This window comes from Trichomycterus rosablanca, chromosome 15 (genome assembly GCF_030014385.1).
Source record: "Trichomycterus rosablanca isolate fTriRos1 chromosome 15, fTriRos1.hap1, whole genome shotgun sequence".
NCBI classification, from domain to species: Eukaryota; Metazoa; Chordata; class Actinopteri; order Siluriformes; family Trichomycteridae; genus Trichomycterus; species Trichomycterus rosablanca.
The window spans coordinates 25220211-25239949 of NC_086002.1; the positions used below are offsets into that span (position 1 = coordinate 25220211).

General features: G+C 36.4%; 2 protein-coding genes across 2 annotated transcripts; both read left to right on the forward strand.

The window, feature by feature from the left end:
• Positions 1–11216: 11216 nt before the first annotated feature.
• On the forward strand, positions 11217–15287 carry LOC134328910 (histone H3-like). The gene is made up of 2 exons (XM_063010152.1): positions 11217–11235; positions 14843–15287. Exons 1-2 carry the CDS (start codon positions 11217–11219, stop codon positions 15256–15258), a joined length of 435 nt encoding a protein of 144 aa, XP_062866222.1. The 3' UTR covers positions 15259–15287.
• LOC134328864 (histone H1-like) lies at positions 11854–12569 on the forward strand. The gene has a single exon (XM_063010096.1). It carries the CDS (start codon positions 11854–11856, stop codon positions 12460–12462), a length of 609 nt encoding a protein of 202 aa, XP_062866166.1. The 3' UTR covers positions 12463–12569.
• Positions 15288–19739: the final 4452 nt, after the last annotated feature.

The following is a 19739-nucleotide window of genomic DNA, read 5'->3' on the forward strand; positions in this document are numbered from 1 at the left end:
TGAGTTCATGTGACCAAGTTGATAAAAAAAAAATCTTGTAATGTCGCCCTCTTGTGGCACTTTTGGAGATTTGCAAAAAAGTAATATGTTGTGTTAATATGAGATCTTGTGACCATAATAAACAAAAATCTTTGTAATGTCGCCTTGTTGTGGCACTTTTGAAGAATTGTGAAAAAAAAAAATAGTGATATGATATTGTTACGAGCCTGTTAACTACTGCAACCAATTAGAGACATGGTGGAGTGACTGTGGGCGGGACTTTCAGTATAAAAAAAAAAAGAAAATAATGTCAAGGGCAGTTGTAGCCTAGCGGTTAAGATACTGGACTAGTAAGCAGAAGGTTGCTGGTTCAAAGCTCATCACTGCCAGGCTGTCACCGTTGGGCCCTTGAGCAAGGCCCTTAACCCTCAATTGCTTAGACTGCAAAATATAAGTCGCTTTGGATAAAAGCGTCTGCTAAATGCTGTAAAGGCAAAGCTAGAGTGTTTACTTTTATTAATTGATTATTTGTGGCCATTTTTTTTGTGACCGTGGTAAAAAAGAAATTGTAATGTCGCCCTCTTGTGGCACTTTTTGAGCATTGCAAAAAAAGTTATATGATGTGGTAATATGAGGTCTTTTGACCATGGTAAAAAAAGATCCTTGTAATGTCGCTGTCTTGTGGCAGTTTTGGAAAACTGTAAAAAAAAAATTCACATGATATGGTAAAATGAGTTCATGTGACCAAATGGGTAAAAATATCTATTTTAATATATTTTAATAAAATATATTAAAATATATATTAAATAAAATATATTTTAATGTCGCCCTGTTGTGGCACTTTTAAAAAATTGCAAAAAAGTAATATGATGTGGTAATATGGGATCTTGTGATCATGTTAAATAAATCTTTGTCGCCCTGTTGTGGCACCTTTGGAGAATAAAAAAAATAAATAGTGATATGATATTGTTACTTGCATGTATTAGTGTTTGGTTGTTCTCTCTTTCTGTCTTTTTGCAGTACAAGTGTCTGCTGATGTTATGAGCACATGCAGGTAGACAGACCACTGTAATTTTAGCCTTGTGATTATTTGTGGACACCAGTTTTCATGTGACTATGGTAAAAAAAAAAAAATTAAAATGTCGCCCTCTGGTATCACTTTTGGAGATTTGTTATAAAAACTAACATTATATATTATTATATAATATTATGGTGAAATGAGATCATGTGACCATGCTGTTAAAAAAAATCTTGTAATGTCGCCCTCTTGTGGCACTTTTGGAGAATTGCAAAATAAAAAAATAGTGATATGATATATGTTACATGCCTGAGGGAAACGTTTTTTTTTCTTTTATGTATTTGTGTTTGGTTGTTTTTTTTTTTTGGTTGCAGCGTTTTCTCCACTGCATCCAGTGAGAGGCATGGTGGAATGACTAAGCATCAGCAGTACAAGTGGCTGCTGATTGGTTGCAGCCTGTTCTCCACTGCAACCAATGAGCGATAGGGTGGAGTGACTGAGGGCGGGGCTTCTAGTAAAAAAACAGCAGGAGACAGTTTTGGAGAACTTAAAAAAAAAATTTACATGATATGGTAAAATGAGTTCATATGACCAAGTTGGTTATAAAAAAATATTTTAATGTCGCCCTCTTGTGGCACTTTTGGAGATTTGCAAAAAAGTAATATTATGTTGTAATATGAGATCTTGTGACCATGGTAAAAAAAAAATCTTTGTAATGTCGCCCTGTTGTGGAACTTTTGGGGAATAAAAAAAAAAAATAGTGATTTCATATTATTACATGCCTGAGGGACACGTGTTTTTTTTGTTTTCATGTCTTTGTGTTTGGTTGTGCTCTGTTTCTGTCTTCCTGTATTTTTGCAGTACAAGTGGCTGCTGATTAGTTGCAGCCTGTTTTCCACTGCAACCAATCAGAGATATGATGGACTGACTGGGGATCAGAGCGGTAGAGAGAACAGAGTGGCGACACTCTCATAGGGAACCGTTGGAAAGGGGGCGGGACATATTTTCTGTGCAGCTTCCGGGTTGTGGAGCTCTGTATAGTTCCAAACATCCCATAGAGCCCCATTCATTTCCACTACTTATCAAGCATTTTTAGCTGTTTGTTGCTTTGTTTTAAAAAAAATAATGAATTTGATGTCATTAATATACGTAATACTGTTATTATTTAGCATTTGCTCAGCACTAAATGTTACATGTTTATCTTAATTAATAGGTATAACTGAATTTAGCTTAGTCAGCTAAGCTAAATTATTGACACTAGAGTCTTTTCACCTAAAATTGATTAATTAAAAGTTGATTAATCAAGAGTCTTGTTACAGAAATGATAATAAAACATCAGAGCCATAATAAATCATTATACTTTTACTTTCATTCTTAAGTACATTTGAAGGTAAATTTAGTTTAGTACTTTAGTGGAGGTAAAGAGTATTTTTACTTTTACTACTACTTTTACTGGAGTAATATGTTACCTTGGATATCTCTACTTCAACTCAACTACATGGTTTGTGTACCTTGTCCACCACTTACATTAGACAAAATGAACTAGTGCATATTAATTATGAATTAATTCATGTATTACATGTAGGAATAAATTATTACTTACTCATGAAATAAGACATGAATTAATGCTATTTCATGTACCTGCACTATAATGTTAAAGGTATTGGTACGGTAGTGTGTTTATGAATCTGTTCATTCAGTGCAGGTAAACCTTATGAATCCAGCCACATGGCTTAGTGTTTAACCAAAATGATTATTATTATGAATCCTCAGGAAAGTGAAGGGAGATTAGTTTATGTAAAAAACAAAACATAAAAAACTGTCTAATCTCTGTACTGTATATTGTCTCTACTACTTAATGATATCGCATTATGTAATGTATGCTAATATAATGTACTGTGTGTTAACAAGAACGACCTATTAACAAGTCATTATAAACATCAATATTCCACTTCATATACCAAATTGATATTAAAGCAGATGCAGTAAATGTAAACGCAGTTGAAAATACCCAGAAATTGTACAAATGTTTATTATTTACTGTTTAATATTTCATTCACTGCTGCCTGTCCCATATGAGAACATGACAGCGCCGGGTTTGTTTGGAACTATTGGAGGGTTACATGAACCACGTGACCGCGTAGCGGCGAGATCAAGGAGTGTCGCAACTCTCTCTATCTACGGCTCTGCTGGGGATAAGCAGTACAAGTGGTTGCTGATTGGTTTAAGCCTGTTCTTCACTGCATCCAATTAGAGAAATGGTGGAGTAGCTGTGGGCGGGGCTTCCAGTAAAAAAAACAGCAAGAGACCGCCACGAATAAAAAAAGAAAATGATGTCAATACAAAGATAGAGTGTATACTTTTAAAGCACTGGTTGAGTAAATACAACTACAAGGTTATGTTATGAGCACATACAGGAAGACAGACCACTGTAATTTTAGCCTTTTGATTATTTGTAGCCAGTTTTCTTGTGACCATGGTAAAAAAAAAAAAAAAAGAAAGAAATGTCGCCCTCTTTTGGCACTTTTAAAGAATTGTTATAAAAGCTAATATGATATGGTAATATGAGTTCTGTTGACCATGGTAAAGCAAAAAATCATTGTAATGTCGCCCTTTTGTGGCAGTGTTTTAAAAAACTGTAAAAGAAATTAACATGATATTTAAACTTAGATCATGTGACCATGGAAAAAAAATCTTGTAATGTCTCCCTCTTTTGGCACTTTTGGAGAATTGCAATAAAATAATATGTTGTGTTAATATGAGATCTTGTGACCATAATAAACAAAAATCTTTGTAATGTCGCCCTGTTGTGGCACTTTTAAAGAAGTGTTGAAAAAAAATTGTGATATGATATTGTTACGAGCCTGTTAACTACTGCAACCAATTAGAGACATGGTGGAGTGACTGTGGGCGGGACTTTCAGTATAAACAAAAAAAGAAAAGAATGTCAAGGGCAGTTGTAGCCTAGCGGTTAAGCTACTGGGCTAGCAAGCAGAAGGTTGATTGTTCAAACCTCATCACTGCCAGGCTGCCACCGTTGGGCTCTTGAGCAAGGCCCTTAACCCTCAATTGCTTAGACTGCAAAATGTAAGTCGCTTTGGATAAAAGCGTCTGCTAAATACTGACAATGTAAAGACAAAGTTAGAGTGTATACTTTTATTATTTGATTAATTGATTATTTGTGGCCAGTTTTCTTGTGACCATAATAAAAAAATTGTAATGTCGCCCTCTTGTGGCACTTTTGAAGAATTGCAAAAAAAAGTTATTATAATTTATATTATATAATATAATATTATGTGGTAATATGAGGTCTTTTAACCATAGTAAAAAAAATCCTTGTAATGTCGCTGCTTTGTGGTGTCACGCTTTGAGCCTCTGTGTGTGCTCCTGAGGTGCCACGCCCCCCTCTCCATGAGCACACTGTCTCCTGCCACACCCCGTTCCTGATTGGCTCTTCTGGGCTAATTAGCTCCAGCTGCTCCTAATAAAAGGAGGCAGCTTCTCAACAGACGCTGAGAACTATTCTTCTGAACTGGGTTATGGTGTTGGTCTCTGTGTTGGTCTCTGTGTTGGTCTCTGTGTTGGTCTCTGTGTTGGTCTCTGTGTTGGTCTCTGTGTTGGTCTCTGTGTTGGTCTCTGTGTTGGTCTCTGTGTTGGTCTCTGTGTTGGTCTCTGTGTTGGTCTCTGTGTTGGTCTCTGTGTTGGTCTCTGTGTTGGTCTCTGTGTTGGTCTCTGTGTTGGTCTCTGTGTTGGTCTCTGTGTTGGTCTCTGTGTTGGTCTCTGTGTTGGTCTCTGTGTTGGTCTCTGTGTTGGTCTCTGTGTTGGTCTCTGTGTTGGTCTCTGTGTTGGTCTCTGTGTTGGTCTCTGTGTTGAGCTTATGTTACTAGCCGTGTACTTAGTTTATGTTACTAGCCGTGTGTTTAGCTTTGTGTTTAGCTTATGTTACTAGCCGTGTACTTAGTTTGTGTTACTAGCCGTGTACTTAGTTTATGTTTAGTTAGCTGTGTTTAGTTTTGTTTAGCCCTGCTTTGTTGGTCTTGTCTTTTGTTATTAATAAATATCCTTTGTTAGTTTTTACATCTCTGCGTTTGTGTCCACCCCTATTGTCTTGTCCCTAGACCCCCTCGTGACATGTGGCAGTTTTGGAAAACTGTAAAAAAAAATTAACATGATATGGTAAAATAAGTTCATGTGACCGAACGGGTAAAAAAAAACAAAATTTTAATGTCGCCCTGTTGTGGCACTTTTGGAGAACTGTAAAAAACAAATTGTGAGATGATATTGTTACGTGCCTGAAGGACACAGTGTTTTTTTGTCTGTTTTCATGTACAGTATTTGTGTTTGGTTGTTCTCTCTTTCTGTCTTTCTGTATTTTTGCAGTACAAGTGGCGGCTGATTGGTTGCAGCGTTTTCTCCACTGCATTCAATGAGAGCTATGATGGAGTGACAGGGGGCGGGACTTTTAGTAAAAAAGCAGCAGACGACCGCCACAAATAAAAAAAAGAAAGAAAAGAATGTCAAGACAAAGATAGAGTGTATACTTCTAAAGCACTGGTTAAGTAAATACAGCTACAAGGTAATGTTATGAGCACATGCAGGTAGACAGACCACTGTAATTTTAGCCTTGTGATTATTTGTGGTCAGTCAAAAAAAAATTGAAATGTCGCCCTCTTGTATCAGTTTTGGATATTTGTTATAAAAACTAATATTATTTTTTATTATATAATATTATGGTAAAATGAGATCATGTGACCTAGCTGGTAAAAAAAATCTTGTAATGTCGCCCTCTTGTGGCATTTTTGGAGAATTGAAAAATAAAAAAATACTGATATGATATTGTTACGTGCCTGAGGGACACGTTTTTTTTTCTGTTTTCATGTATTTGTGTTTGGTTGTTCTCTCTTTCTGTCTTTTTGCAGTACAAGTGGCTTCTGCTTGGTTGCAGCCTGTTCTACACTGCAACCAATGAGCAATAGGGTGGAGTGACTGAGGGCGAGGCTTCCAGTTAAAAACAGCAGGAGACCGCCAGAAATAAAAAACAAAGTAAAGAATGTCAGGATAAAGATAGAGTGTATACTTAAATCATATACGTATGAAAGCTCTGGTTAATTAAATACAGCTTTACGGCTATGTTATGAGCATATGCAGGTAGACAGACCACTGTAATTTTGGCCTTATGTTTATTTGTGACCACCAGATTTCTTTTGACCGTGGTAAAAAAAAAAAATGTGTTGCTTCCCTCTGGTGGAACCTTTGGAGAATTGTAAAAAGTAATATGATATGTTAATATTCCCAGATTTTACCAATTCTTCCCTGTCTCAGGTCTGCAATCTTGCTGTCATTCTAGACTCCACTCTTTCTTTTGAATTTCACATAAAAAATGTTGCTAAAACTGGATATTTTCACCTTAAGAACATCTCTAGACTGCGCTCCTTTCTTTCATTCTCTTCAACTGAAACTATTGTAATGCTGTTCTTTATGGGCTCCCTGCCTCCGGGCTAAAGAGGCTACAGCATGTACAAAATTCAGCCGCGAGGGTCCTAACACATTCAAGATCACGTGATCACATAACTCCTTCACTTAAACAGCCCCACTGGCCACCCATCCAATACCACATTCAATATAAGGTTCTTTTGTTGGTTTTTAAAGCCTTGCATGGCCAAGCACTTACATATCTCACTGATTTACTTCATCCACACTCACCTACTCGTTTACTTCGGTCATCAGATGAAAACGTACTTGTTGTCCCCCCTTTCAGGCTTCGTTCTATGTGACAGGGCTTTTAGTATATCTGGTCCCAAACTCTGGAACTCCATTCCTGAGAAACTCCGAGCATGTACTTTGTTTTGGCTGAGCGGGAGTCATCTCTTCCCCTCCTGCTCCACCAACCAGACAAACCGCCAAAGTTTTTTATGTTGTGTTGTGTATCTTCTCTGGTAGTTAAAAGTTTAACTTAGTTATGTAATATTTTAATCAAACTTAAAAGCAGAGTAGGGGGTGAAGCCCTTTTTTTTGTTGTTTGTTTTTTGTTTTTCTCCTGGTAACAGTAGAGAGAGAGGCAGGAAAAACATTGTATTTTGATTAGTTTAGTACTTTGTACGGTGGCCGAGAAGTGCAAAACAAATTAACATTTTAGAAAATAAAATTACAAAAAAAACAAAAACAAATTTACAAGAGCTGAAACACTTTTACCAATGCCGAAACAAATTTACAAACAGCCGATCTGAAGAAAATGGTAGGTACAATACACAGGAAGTGCTTGTTGCTTACCTGCTGCCAATCAAACTGTTTCTCGGGGGTAAAGTGAACGGAGTTTGTGATGGTAACGCTAAACAATGTTTTGTCTATTTTGTGGAAATCATTTTATCCAGTTCACCTGCTTTTGTTTTTCTTGTAGTCTTGAAGTCCTTAGATTGTTTGTGCAGACATTTAGACGTGGCCTGTTCATCTCTATCTACTGTCCGCTTCTCTAAACATCTAAGGAATTCAACAAGAAAAACAAAAGCTGCCAACTGGCTGAAATAATTAACACAAAATGGACAGAACATTGTTTATTAGGGACGGGACATTTGATACCGAGGCTTTAAAACTTGTTTCACTTTTGTAACACTGGACTCAGTGTATCGGAGCTTATATTAAACCAGCAGGAATGTGCGGGACTGATTCAAAGCTTTGGTGCTTTTATTTCACTGACTATATAAGAGACAGTAAAACTACACTCTAATAAGTAATGTGTCATTTTTTCTACACAACTACTGTGTCCTGCAGTCTGTAACATGTTTTGTGTAATTTTTGGCCACTTTTTACACAGACACGTAAAGTAACTCCAATAGTTAGTCTACACATATATGTGTAGAACTGTGAGAAAATACACTGTTTAAAAATATATATTTATTCAATTTTAATTACATTTGTTGGATAAAATAATGGCATTTCTGACTAGAAACATAGATTTTTTTTCCCCCATGGAAGATTACAAATAAATTAATAAATAAAAATATGCATTAACCAGTCACATTTCTCCTATCAAGTAAATCTGTGTTTCATGGTTGATTTCCTCTTTTTGGACCATGCAAGGAAAGGAGCAGGACTCATCCTTATTGGTAAGTTGCAAAAGCAGTGGGGTTTCAAACTAGTCTAGTATTGAGTATGTTTTATTAATGTTTATTTAGTTCATGCTCATCAGTGTTTTGTTGTGTGTTTTATGAAGTCAAGCAAAGCTATAAAAAGTAGGTTTTAACCCTGTGACCTGTTTTAACTTACAATAGACTTACAATAGACTTAGTTAAGTAAAAAAGGAGGCACTGAATTACATTAATATAAACCTAAGTTTGCTTTTCTGTTCCTATTCAGTAATAAATGTTCTGTTAAACCTGACTAGTCTTTCTTTTTATTGGTATTATTTATCGTTAGCTAACTGGCTAACCGTTAATCGGACTTTTAGTTTGATAAAAATGGCGCCACAACAGAATGACTGTGGATGAGGTTACCATAGCAACCCTCTGTGTTTTCAGTGTTCTCAAGGTAACTTACTTAACTGATCTATTGGGACTGTGTGGTTACAGTGATTGAGTAACATTATTTAAGTTAAATCTCATTATGAGAAGCGAATTTTAATCATTTTAACATTTTTAGCTCAGTTCGTTTTACTAAATCGGTTCTTTTAAATCATCTGTTTAAACGAATCGAAAAACTGAATCGATTGATTCATTAGTGCTTAAGAGAAGCTAATGCAGTCGGTTCGGAAGTGCAGAATCGTTTCAGAAGAATCGGTTCTTTAAATCGAATTGTTAGCAACATTGCTTATTGTTATTAGCATTAAAGCTGGTAGTGGTGGATATATTTAGGGTAAAGCACAACTCTTCCAAAATTTATCATCCGATTTACTTTATTCTGGTAAAGGAAACATTTTAGCTTGTATGCTGTAACTGTAGTTTTCAGGTGACTTGTTTAATAATTTGTTAAACAGCCTATGTGAATAATTAGAGACATGACAAATTTGGAGGAATATTAGTTGTGTTCTGATTACTCATTTGGTTGGTTGACTAATCAGAATGTTATTCAAAATATTAAATGTTGTAAATGTCTAATTCAGTTAATATTTTGTAATGTGATTACACAAGACTCTCTGAGAGAGAAACACAGTACCTTGTAATGATATTTCTGTCTTTCTTTTAGGACAGAGAAACAGACATTTTACGAGTTTTTGCAACCATCTTTAAGAATGGAAAGAAGTTCAAGCAAGATATATTTTGTACCTTTACTGTTAAACTGTTTGTAATCTTGTTTTAATTTATTACTTGTCACAAAAAAGAATGTTATTTAAACATTTGTAATATTATACAGTAAAATAAAATGGCTACATTTGTATTAGTCTTTATTTTACCCATTTTCTTGATTACACATAATCAACACACATTGTGTAAGAACAACACATTGTGTGTGTTAATTATCCTAACACGGTTGGTGTGCAAAAACAGGATGATACATTTACTGTGTTTAAATCAACATATAGTATGTGTCGTCCCTGAGCACACTCCTCACGTGTTGAAATTCCACACAGTGTGTGTCGTTTTTAACACATTTCTTTTTAGAGTGTAGGGTTACCAACCGCCCCGTAAAATACAGAATCGTTCTTTATTTGGAGACTAAACGCCACGTTCCGTATTGAACTGGTACAGGACGAGCTTTGTATGAAACTAAAGGATACTGCTGCTACCGTGGGAATTAGAAAGCGTTTGGTTATTATATTAAGTAGTATTCGCTTTAATTCTTAGTAACGGTGTGTGTGCGCAGGTTTATCAGCATAACAACCTGTTTAACACACCGCTGTATGAGTAGCACAGTGGGCAGAGTGCCTTGTTTTGTCTAAAATATGGTTCTGACTTATTATTATAAAGAATGAAAATAATATTTGTTAAACACCCTAAATAAAACATTTTGATAATGTTCTCATGACGGTGTAAGACTATAAGTTTAAGTGTAAGTTATATTTTTTATAGGTGCAACCCTAACCACCCCCCTCCTCCCCCACTCAGCTACAATCAGGAAAAACTTTAAAAGCTTTAATGAGGCTTCATCTGCACATCACTATTGTTTAGTGTTACCATCACAAACTCTGTTCACTTCATCCCTGAGAAACAGTTTGATTGGCAGCAGGTAAGCAACGAGCACTTCCTGTGTATTGTACCTACCCTTTCCGTCAGATCGGCCGTTTGTAAATTTGTTTCGGTATTGGTAAAAGTGTTTCAGCTCTTGTAAATTTGTTTTTGTTGTAAATTTGTTTTCTAAAATGTTAATTTGTTTTGCACTTCTTGGCCACTGTAGTTGTTCCTCAGTAAATCGGTCCACAATCGATTTGATGTATTACAAATATTTTTTTCTGTAACTAAAGTTCAATTTTAATAATTTTGCAGTTTTAAACATGTTAAAAAAAAAAATAATAATTCAACAGGGCTTCTATGCAACCCTAAACCTTATTACAATGTACTATAAGGAGGTGTAGGGTGAATAAAACATGAGGGTAAAATTGTGTTTATGAATGTGTAATGTATAAATTGACATGTCTCACGTGTCTCACGTGGACTGTTAGAGCCATTAATGTTTTGTTAAATTGGGTGTTAGGTTCATGAATGAGTGATTAACTACATAAACAATGAATACATTACATAAATAAATAAAAATTGAGTAAATAAGTTTTCAGATTCTTCTGTGCTGAACAATACTGACTTATAAAGTCTTTATAAGTGACATCTGTGTTAAAAATGTGTTTGTATATTTCACTGTATTGTGAGAAATGGGACGTTATAAGTCATATTCTGCTAAAGCATAACGTTTCATAAACATATTTCAAAGTCAGACACATCTTGTTTAAAGTGAAAGTGATCTTAGCTGTGTATCAGTAAAAGCCAAATAAGTGAAATAAGACATTTTATGTGTCTGTGTCAGCTGTGTTAAAGCCATTTCTAAGTTAAACATTAAAAAGTGCATCTATATAAAAGAGATGTATCAGATAAATAACTAAAATAGACTTGAATCTGTTTTGTGAGTGTTAGAAAGATCAGTGGAATGTGAATGTTTGAGCCATGTGTTGTTTTAGAAATGTGTCAGTATATGTGAACTTAAAGCTGACACGGTGATGTTCTGTAGATCTTACAGCACAAATATGTAGGAATTACTGAAATAAATGTTAGTGTATTAAAATATTCTTCTTATTATCATGATTATTATTCTAAATTGTGATGTTTATTTTTTTTTCATTTGTTCTTTCAGCTACATGACAGTTAAGCACCCTGGACTCGACCTAGTCCTGCTTGGTAGCTGTGTTTTACTTCGCACTAAACAGCCTATTTTTCTAGTAGAAAAGGAAGCTCACATCCGCTTATAAATACATGTGGAAAACACCAAGGCTTTGTTTGCTCTTTTCAGTCTGTGTCTACAAGAAGATCGGGTTTCCTCGGCATATTTTTACGTGTAATAAGATGTGAAATGTGCGCTGCGTCGCTTTACGCATCAGGAGCGGTGTGCTGTTTTAGCAGAACACAAGGAAACAGAGCATCGTTAGGTTCCCTTTGCGGGCTTTTACATGAACGAGAGAACTTATGTTCGGCCGACGTGCACTTTATTACCTCGCATTTTATATCAGGACTTGTATTTTAATCACTATTTGCCATGAGAAAACACAAGTGCGCATGTGTCACGGAAGCACACAGACGCTGCGCTGGTCGAGTTGAGTCTACACAGTTCTCATGTGTGCTATAAAGCCCCGCCCCCTCTCGTAAGAGGGAGGAATCTCTGTACAACAGAGCACAGCGCTTCACTCGCTCTTTCTTAGCGCCGTTTTAGCTCCAACAACGATGGTAGAAGAAGCTCCAGCACCGGCCAGCTCGGCCCCCGCCAAGGCTCCTAAAAAGAAGACCGCGGCCAAACCCAAGAAAGCGGGTCCCAGCGTCGGCGAGCTGATCGTCAAAGCTGTTTCCGCTTCCAAGGAGAGGAGCGGCGTGTCCCTGGCCGCCCTGAAGAAAGCTCTGTCTGCAGGTGGATACGACGTGGAGAAGAACAACTCCCGCGTCAAACTCGCCGTCAAAAGCCTGGTGACCAAGGACATCCTGGTGCAGACCAAGGGCACCGGCGCCTCAGGATCTTTCAAGCTCAACAAGAAGCAGACCGAGGCGAAGAAACCCGCGGCCAAAAAAGCCGCCGCTCCTAAAGTGAAAAAGGCCGCAAAGAAACCCGCCGCTGCAAAGAAGCCCAAGAAGGTAACAGCCAAGAAGCCCGCCGCTAAGAAGTCCCCCAAGAAGGCCAAGAAACCCGCTGCTGCCGCTAAGAAAACCACCAAGAGCCCTAAGAAGCCGGCGACCCCCAAGAAGGCAGCCAAGAGTCCTAAAAAAGCCAAGGCAGCCAAACCCAAGACCGCTAAGCCCAAAGCGGCCAAGGCCAAAAAAGCTGCACCCAAGAAGAAGTAAACATGTTCCTGTTTTATTACCTTCATTTTCTTAAAACGGCTCTTTTAAGAGCCACCTATATCTTCCCATAAAGAGTCGCAAACACATACATACATATAAGCATGCATGCAAACATACAACTATTCATACATGCAGCCAGCCATCCATACATACATATGTTGTGGAGAGTGTAATAAGCGAGGAGTTAAAAACAGTAAGTATGACTGGTCCTGTTTTATGTGTAATAATGATTTGTCACACATTCTCATACAACTGTCCGTATAAATGTGTATATGTATGTGCACTCACGTACATGAGCATCTTACATAATGTAATTGTTAGTGTAAATGTTATTGTGACATAATATAATGTAATTGTTGCTAAAAAGAAGCTTTTCTGTATCATACATTACATGGACGGGAGAACGGAGGAGAAGAGAGGGGAGGAGGGGCGGGCCAATATGTGAGGGGGCGTGTATGTGTTTCACTGAGACATGACGGCGCGTTTATGATTGGCTCAGCTGTGCCTTCGCTCTAAGCCAATAGGAGAGAGGTCAGTTTGCCTATATAATACCGCTTCGAGCTCTCTCTCGGTTTACTTCAGTTTTGTTCCACGTACACATCTGATCATCAAAATGAGTGGACGCGGAAAGACCGGTGGTAAATTAATTAATACATTTTATCATGGAGAAACCTTACAGTATAGACAGACAGATTTAAATGAAAGTAAGATAATAATAAAGAACATACTCTCTAAAAATATTTCTGAAAATATAAGAGACACAATGTGGCTAATAATAAATTATAGACTACCTGTTAGAACAATTGTGAAATGGAGTTGCTATGTCACCACCACTAAATGTCCTATACATGGTTGTCTGGAAGAAGAAACAATTGAACATCTTTTGTTGAACTGTACAAGAACCACCAACATTTGGAATAAAGTAAAAACATTAAATTTGGATTTTGATATAAATATGAGAACAATAATGTATGGTATTTTTGATAATGTACATACAAATATTGAAGAATTTTACTGGCTAATTATTTGTGTGGTGAATACAAAGATTTGGAAAACAAGATGCAAAATAATTATAGACCAAATTAATATAAGTGCTGACATTGTTTTTAAACAGATTGTTTGTCACTTAAGACGGTTGCGAACTGAAGATCTTAAAGCTAAGAAAACATTTCCATGGTCGATACTTAAGTTGTAAAAATGTGTATGTAATAGATTTTATGTTTTGTATGTGTTATTGCTGTGTTCTTTATCTGGTTCGGATTGTAATGTAATGATAATAACTTTGTTCTGAAAATCATGTCTTAATAAAGATCATATTTAAAAAGGAAAAAAAAAAAAAAAAAAAAGAAAGACCGGTGGTAAGACTCGGGCTAAGGCCAAGACTCGCTCATCCCGTGCCGGCCTTCAGTTCCCCGTGGGCCGTGTTCACAGACTGCTACGTAAGGGTAATTACGCCCACCGTGTGGGAGCTGGTGCTCCTGTCTACTTGGCTGCCGTGCTGGAGTATCTGACCGCTGAGATCCTCGAGTTGGCTGGTAACGCCGCCAGAGATAACAAGAAGTCTCGTATCATCCCTCGTCATCTGCAGTTGGCCGTGCGTAACGACGAGGAGTTGAACAGACTGCTTGGAGGTGTAACCATCGCTCAGGGCGGTGTGCTGCCTAACATCCAGGCTGTTCTGTTACCCAAGAAGACCGAGAAAGCAGCCAAGGCCAAGTAAAGTCGTTCTCGTGTTCTAACCAAAAGGCTCTTTTAAGAGCCACCCATTTCCACAGAAAAAGTGCAATTTCCCCAGATAATGTGTAAACGAAACATAGTAGGCTCACACGGCATAAAACTCACATGATTTATGACATGGTAAAATTAACAAATCAATATGTACGATTTATTTTTTCCCTTTCTATTTATCTTTACACATATATATATATACAGTATATATCACTTGCAGTAGCAAAACCAACAATTTAGACGATTAAAAGTGGTGCAACAAACGTGTGTGTAGAACACATGGAACAAAAATTACAATAATACTAATAATAACAATAATAATAATAAGCAAAATTAACGAAATAATCAAGAATATTTTTTTTAGAAAGTTATATACTTTAAATGCGATTGTAGGCTGTGTTCTAAAAGCACAAAGAAACAAAGGAAAGTATTATAAATCCCGCCAACGGCATGGAGGAAATACTGTTTTCTGAAACGTGGCAGCGGCAGAACGCCGACCAGTCAGCGACATTTGATGTAATCACGTTCGTCCAATGAGAAAAGTGCGTCATCAAGACGCCCAATGAGCGCGGAGCGGCTCTGGTACTTAAATAGAGCGTGTTGGGCGGGCTAACATATTCTGTCTTACAGTTGGTGAAGTGCAGAGTTCCAGACGCGATGGCAAGAACCAAGCAGACCGCTCGTAAATCCACCGGTGGTAAGGCGCCGAGGAAGCAGCTCGCCACTAAGGCTGCCCGCAAGAGCGCCCCGGCTACTGGCGGTGTGAAGAAACCTCACCGTTACAGGCCAGGTACCGTGGCTCTGCGTGAAATCCGCCGTTATCAGAAGTCCACTGAGCTGCTCATCCGCAAGCTGCCCTTCCAGCGCCTGGTTCGAGAGATCGCTCAGGACTTTAAGACCGATCTGCGCTTCCAGAGTTCTGCCGTCATGGCTCTGCAGGAGGCCAGTGAGGCTTACCTGGTCGGTCTGTTCGAGGACACTAACCTGTGCGCCATCCATGCCAAGAGGGTGACCATCATGCCTAAGGACATCCAGCTGGCCCGCCGTATTCGCGGAGAGCGTGCTTAAACGAACCCACTCCATCCAGTTATCCACAAAGGCTCTTTTAAGAGCCACTTACATGCTTCCACTGAAATGGGCACTTTTCATAACTTTTATATTTATTAATTATTCCATTGTGTGTGCGTGTTCTGACTCATAATTATGTTATATTTATCAGTTATAAATATTAGGAAAAACTGGTTAGTGTGTGTGTGTGTGTAGAGATGTACTTTAAATGTTCTTACAACAATTATAAACAAGGTTACATAAGTACAGCTGATTAAAGATTGGCAGATGGTGTCTTATAACACATGATTAATAATGTTTATAGTGGTGTATGTTTATAGGGTTCTATAAAGCATTGAGTTAGTAAGAGTAATATAGTCGTTATGAGTAGTAGAGTAACAGAACACAAACATGATGGTAAAGAAGAGTGAGCGGTAAATTGCAGTAGTGGTTAAAATATTACACTGCTAATGCAAAAAAAAAGATGAATAATCAGTAATTATTATTCAGAATAATATATCAATAATAAAATACTATTCTAGGTACTCAACACAGGGTAATTAGATACACGCTGTAAAATATTAAGTGTAAATAATCATAATTACTCATAATAATGATTTTATTTCTATTATAGTTGTTGTAATAATAGTATTATTTGTGATGGTAGTAGTAGTAGTAACTGTAATTATAATGTTATGGAGAACCAATAGATGATTAGTGGAGCGTTTCATCCATCTTCCAACAAAATGTGAAAACACGAACTAAATCTGTGTGTTTATGTGTGTGCTTTCTTAGGAGAATTTAGTGGTGTTGGTGTTGCACGGTGTACACAGTCTGTATTTTTTACAGAGATCGTATTAACTGATTGTAGTGTAATCTACAGTATGGCTGTACATTGGTAGAATGTAAACACGCTGGATGAAGTCATAAGGAATGAGCAGAATATTGAATGTTAACCATAAGACTGGTTATTGTAATAATGGTAATAAAACAACCGTATTCACAATGATGCCTTTTCTAATTTGGTAATTCATGTGTTTGAGCCGCCACTGTGTGTGTGTAACCCTAACCTTTGCCCTCTGAGTCCCGCAGCACCGTGACCATTTCTGACGGGTTTTTGTCGCCGTTTGCAGGTTCTCCGGCTGGTACTCACACTCAGGCTGGCACTCATTGTTCTCGCTACCTGATCTGAAGGCATGAGGACCCAGGTGTGGTTCGTCATCTCCAGGTGCGACTTGTGTTCCTAGGCAGCACAGATGATGTCTGTTGAGTCCAATTTAAGCCCAACTTCCTTCTAACCCTAATTACAATAACCCCAAGTTATTTCTAACCTAAACTAATATAACCCCAACATATATCTAACCCAAATTAGGTAATTTAATTTACTTTCACGAAGACAGGTGGGCATAAAAAGTGTAGGTTTTCACATTAACAATACACAAAATCTTTTTTCTATAACTTTTGGAACTTAAATAATTAATTTGCTGTTTTTCAATTCTTTGAAGCAGTCAAGACCAGCTTTGTGATATCCAAAAAGTACATAAAGTGCTATAAAAAGACCTTGTTGCTTTTGTATTTGAGTTAGCAAAGCTTCACACCTGACCGTTGTACATTGTTCACGTGCTTGTATTTCTCTGTGTTTAGTCACTTATAAAGACTTGCATCAGTATTGTTCAGCACAGACAAATCCAAACACTGCTTTACACATTTTTTATGTTTTTATTTGTTTAATGTATTCATTTAGTTATTCACTCATTCATGACCCTAACACCCACTTTAACAAAACATCTATGGCTCTAGCAGTCCAGGCGACACATATCCAGGGCCAGCTGTAGCCTAGTGGTTAAGGCTTACCTTAACTGTACTGATTTGAACTAATATGTATTTTTGATCATACACTGCTGTATTCTCCCACCGTCTTTCTGTATTCCTAGTATGTTCTTTGTTTTTTGGCTACATTGTCATGTCTCTAATGGCTGTTTGTCACACCTAATTGTACAATATTAAAAAATGCGACAAACATGGCGATTATAGTAAATTGTAATAGTGTTTAAGGTTGCATAGGGTTTAGGGTTGTTTCTTTGATTGTATTTCTTTCTTTTGGCACAACATGTTTAGAAAAAAAATTCTTAACATTAAACATTAGTTACAGAAAAATATGTCATGTGGAATACATCACATCGATTGTGGACCGATTTACTGTGGGGTAAAAACAGTGGAGGTACTAAAAGTTACGCGCTTTACATGAGGCCTACTCCGAGCAGCTGCGGTCACAGTGGGCGGTCACTGCTTAACTCCGCCTCATTGTCTTCAACTAGGTCCGGTAGAGGGAAATAACATGCTCACTGTGAACGCTCGTCCTGCATGGACTCACTTCATCTCGACGAGAGCAGTGATCATGTCAGGAAGAGTCAAGGGCGGTTTTAACGGACTATGAAGATAATTAATTATCAGATTTAAGAAAAGAAATAGATACCTTAAATAATGAATCCTTAACAAAATTGCAAATTCAAATAGGATATAATTCTGATGAAACTTTAAATTCATCTCAAGTGACTCATTTATATTCCCAAAAAAGACAAAAGGCTTACATTAGTTCTATCAAAGATAAAAATGGTACAGTAGTTACAGATGCTAAAGAGATAATGAATACTATTAAATATTTGTGTGAAGATATGTATAAGGAAATTGAAATTGATAAAAAATCTTTAAAATCCTTCTTAGACTTTAAACATAATACAAATTATGCCTATTTAGGCGAAAGTATTAAAGAATGTGAAGTGGTGTCTGCTATTAAACAACTGAATCTTAAAAAATCTCCTGGTAAAGATGGTTTGCCATCTGAATTTTATCACTTTGATATTCTTGTTTTTTCAAATTTATTAACACGGGTGTTTAATTTAGGTGTAAAAAGAGGTTATATGCATGACACTTTTTATGATGGTGTTTTATCTTTATTGTATAAGAAGGGAGATATAAATGATATTAATAATTGGAGACACTTAACCTTAATGAACATCGATTACAAAATTTTTGCCAAAATAATAATGAATAGGTTAGAAGATGTATTAGATTTAATAATAATTAAAGAACAAACCTGTGCTATCAAAGGAAGACTAATGTGGGATAATTTAAACATTTCGAGGGAATTGGTGTTTGAGAGTGGTGAAAGTTTTTATATGGTCACTTTGGACCAGAAGAAAGCCTTTGATTTTGTATCAAGAGAATATTTATGGGAAGTTTTGAAAATGTATAATTTTTCTGATAATTTCATTAACATGATTAAGTGTATGTATATAAAATCTAATGTGCAGATTAATGTTAATGGTAATTTGACAGAATGTTTTCAAGTCATGAGAGGTGTTAAACAAGGTTGTCCCCTCAGTGCTGCCCTATATGTTCTTGGCTTAAGTCCATTAATTACTAAAATTCGAAATGATAAACGACTACAAGGTGACAACCAATTTATAATTTCTGCATATGCTGATGATATTACTGTGTTCATTAAAACAAGAAAAGATTTAGACATTATTTATGAACATTTCTCCTTATATGAGAAAGTGTCAGGAGCCACCCTGAATGTTTTAAAATCAGAATGTGTGTGGATTGGAGACATTAATAAAAAATTTCAAATTGATGTACCTGAGACTCAACATCTTAAAGTCCTAGGTATATATTTTGATAATAATGGCTGTGTAGATTATAACTGGAAAGAAAAAGAACAAATTATTAAAGAAGAATTTAGTAAATGGAAAAATTGTAATTTAAGTTATAAAACAAGAATAAATATAGTTAAAACCTTTATCTTATCAAAAATAATATTTTTATCCTGTATTTTCCCTCCCACAGATAAATGGCTTAAAAATATGAATAAATTATGTTGTAATTTTATTTGGAATTCAACACGTGAAGTAACTAAGCGTGAACTTTTATATAAACAGAAAAAAATAGGTGGTCTAGGAGCAATTGATCTTTCCATTAAAACAAAAATGTTTGTATGTAAAATTATTGCAAATGGCATTTACAGACAAGCTGATTGGATTGGAAACATCACAAATTGGAAACAGAAAAAAGGCCGCTCTAGAGCTTTAGTTCCTTATTATAAATTAATTTATGGTGATTTTATAAATAAATGTAATGTTTTGAATATAGATTGGATTAAAGATTCTAATAAAAAGATTTACAAGCTAATAGTAGACTTGAAATATTGTAATATAGTGGATTTTAGAGGCCTTAGAGAGGAAGAAAAGAAAGAATGTGTAAATAATATTTTATGTAAAAAAATATCCGAGAAGTTAAGGGATATTACATGGTTGGTAGCAGTGAGGAGACTTCCAGTGAGATCTGTAGTGAAGTGGAGTTGTTTTGTGAAGACAAACATGTGCCCTATGCCAAAATGCCAGACAGAGGAAACTTTAGAACATTTTCTTCTAGAGTGTTATCGTTCCCAAGAAGTATGGAGCAAAATGGAAAATTTAGGTCTTGAGATTAAAATTCATATG

Coding starts and splice junctions, on each gene's coding strand:
- LOC134328864 (XM_063010096.1), top strand. CDS start 11,854: ATGGTAGAAGAAGCTCCAGCACCGGCCAGCTCGGCCCCCGCCAAGGCT.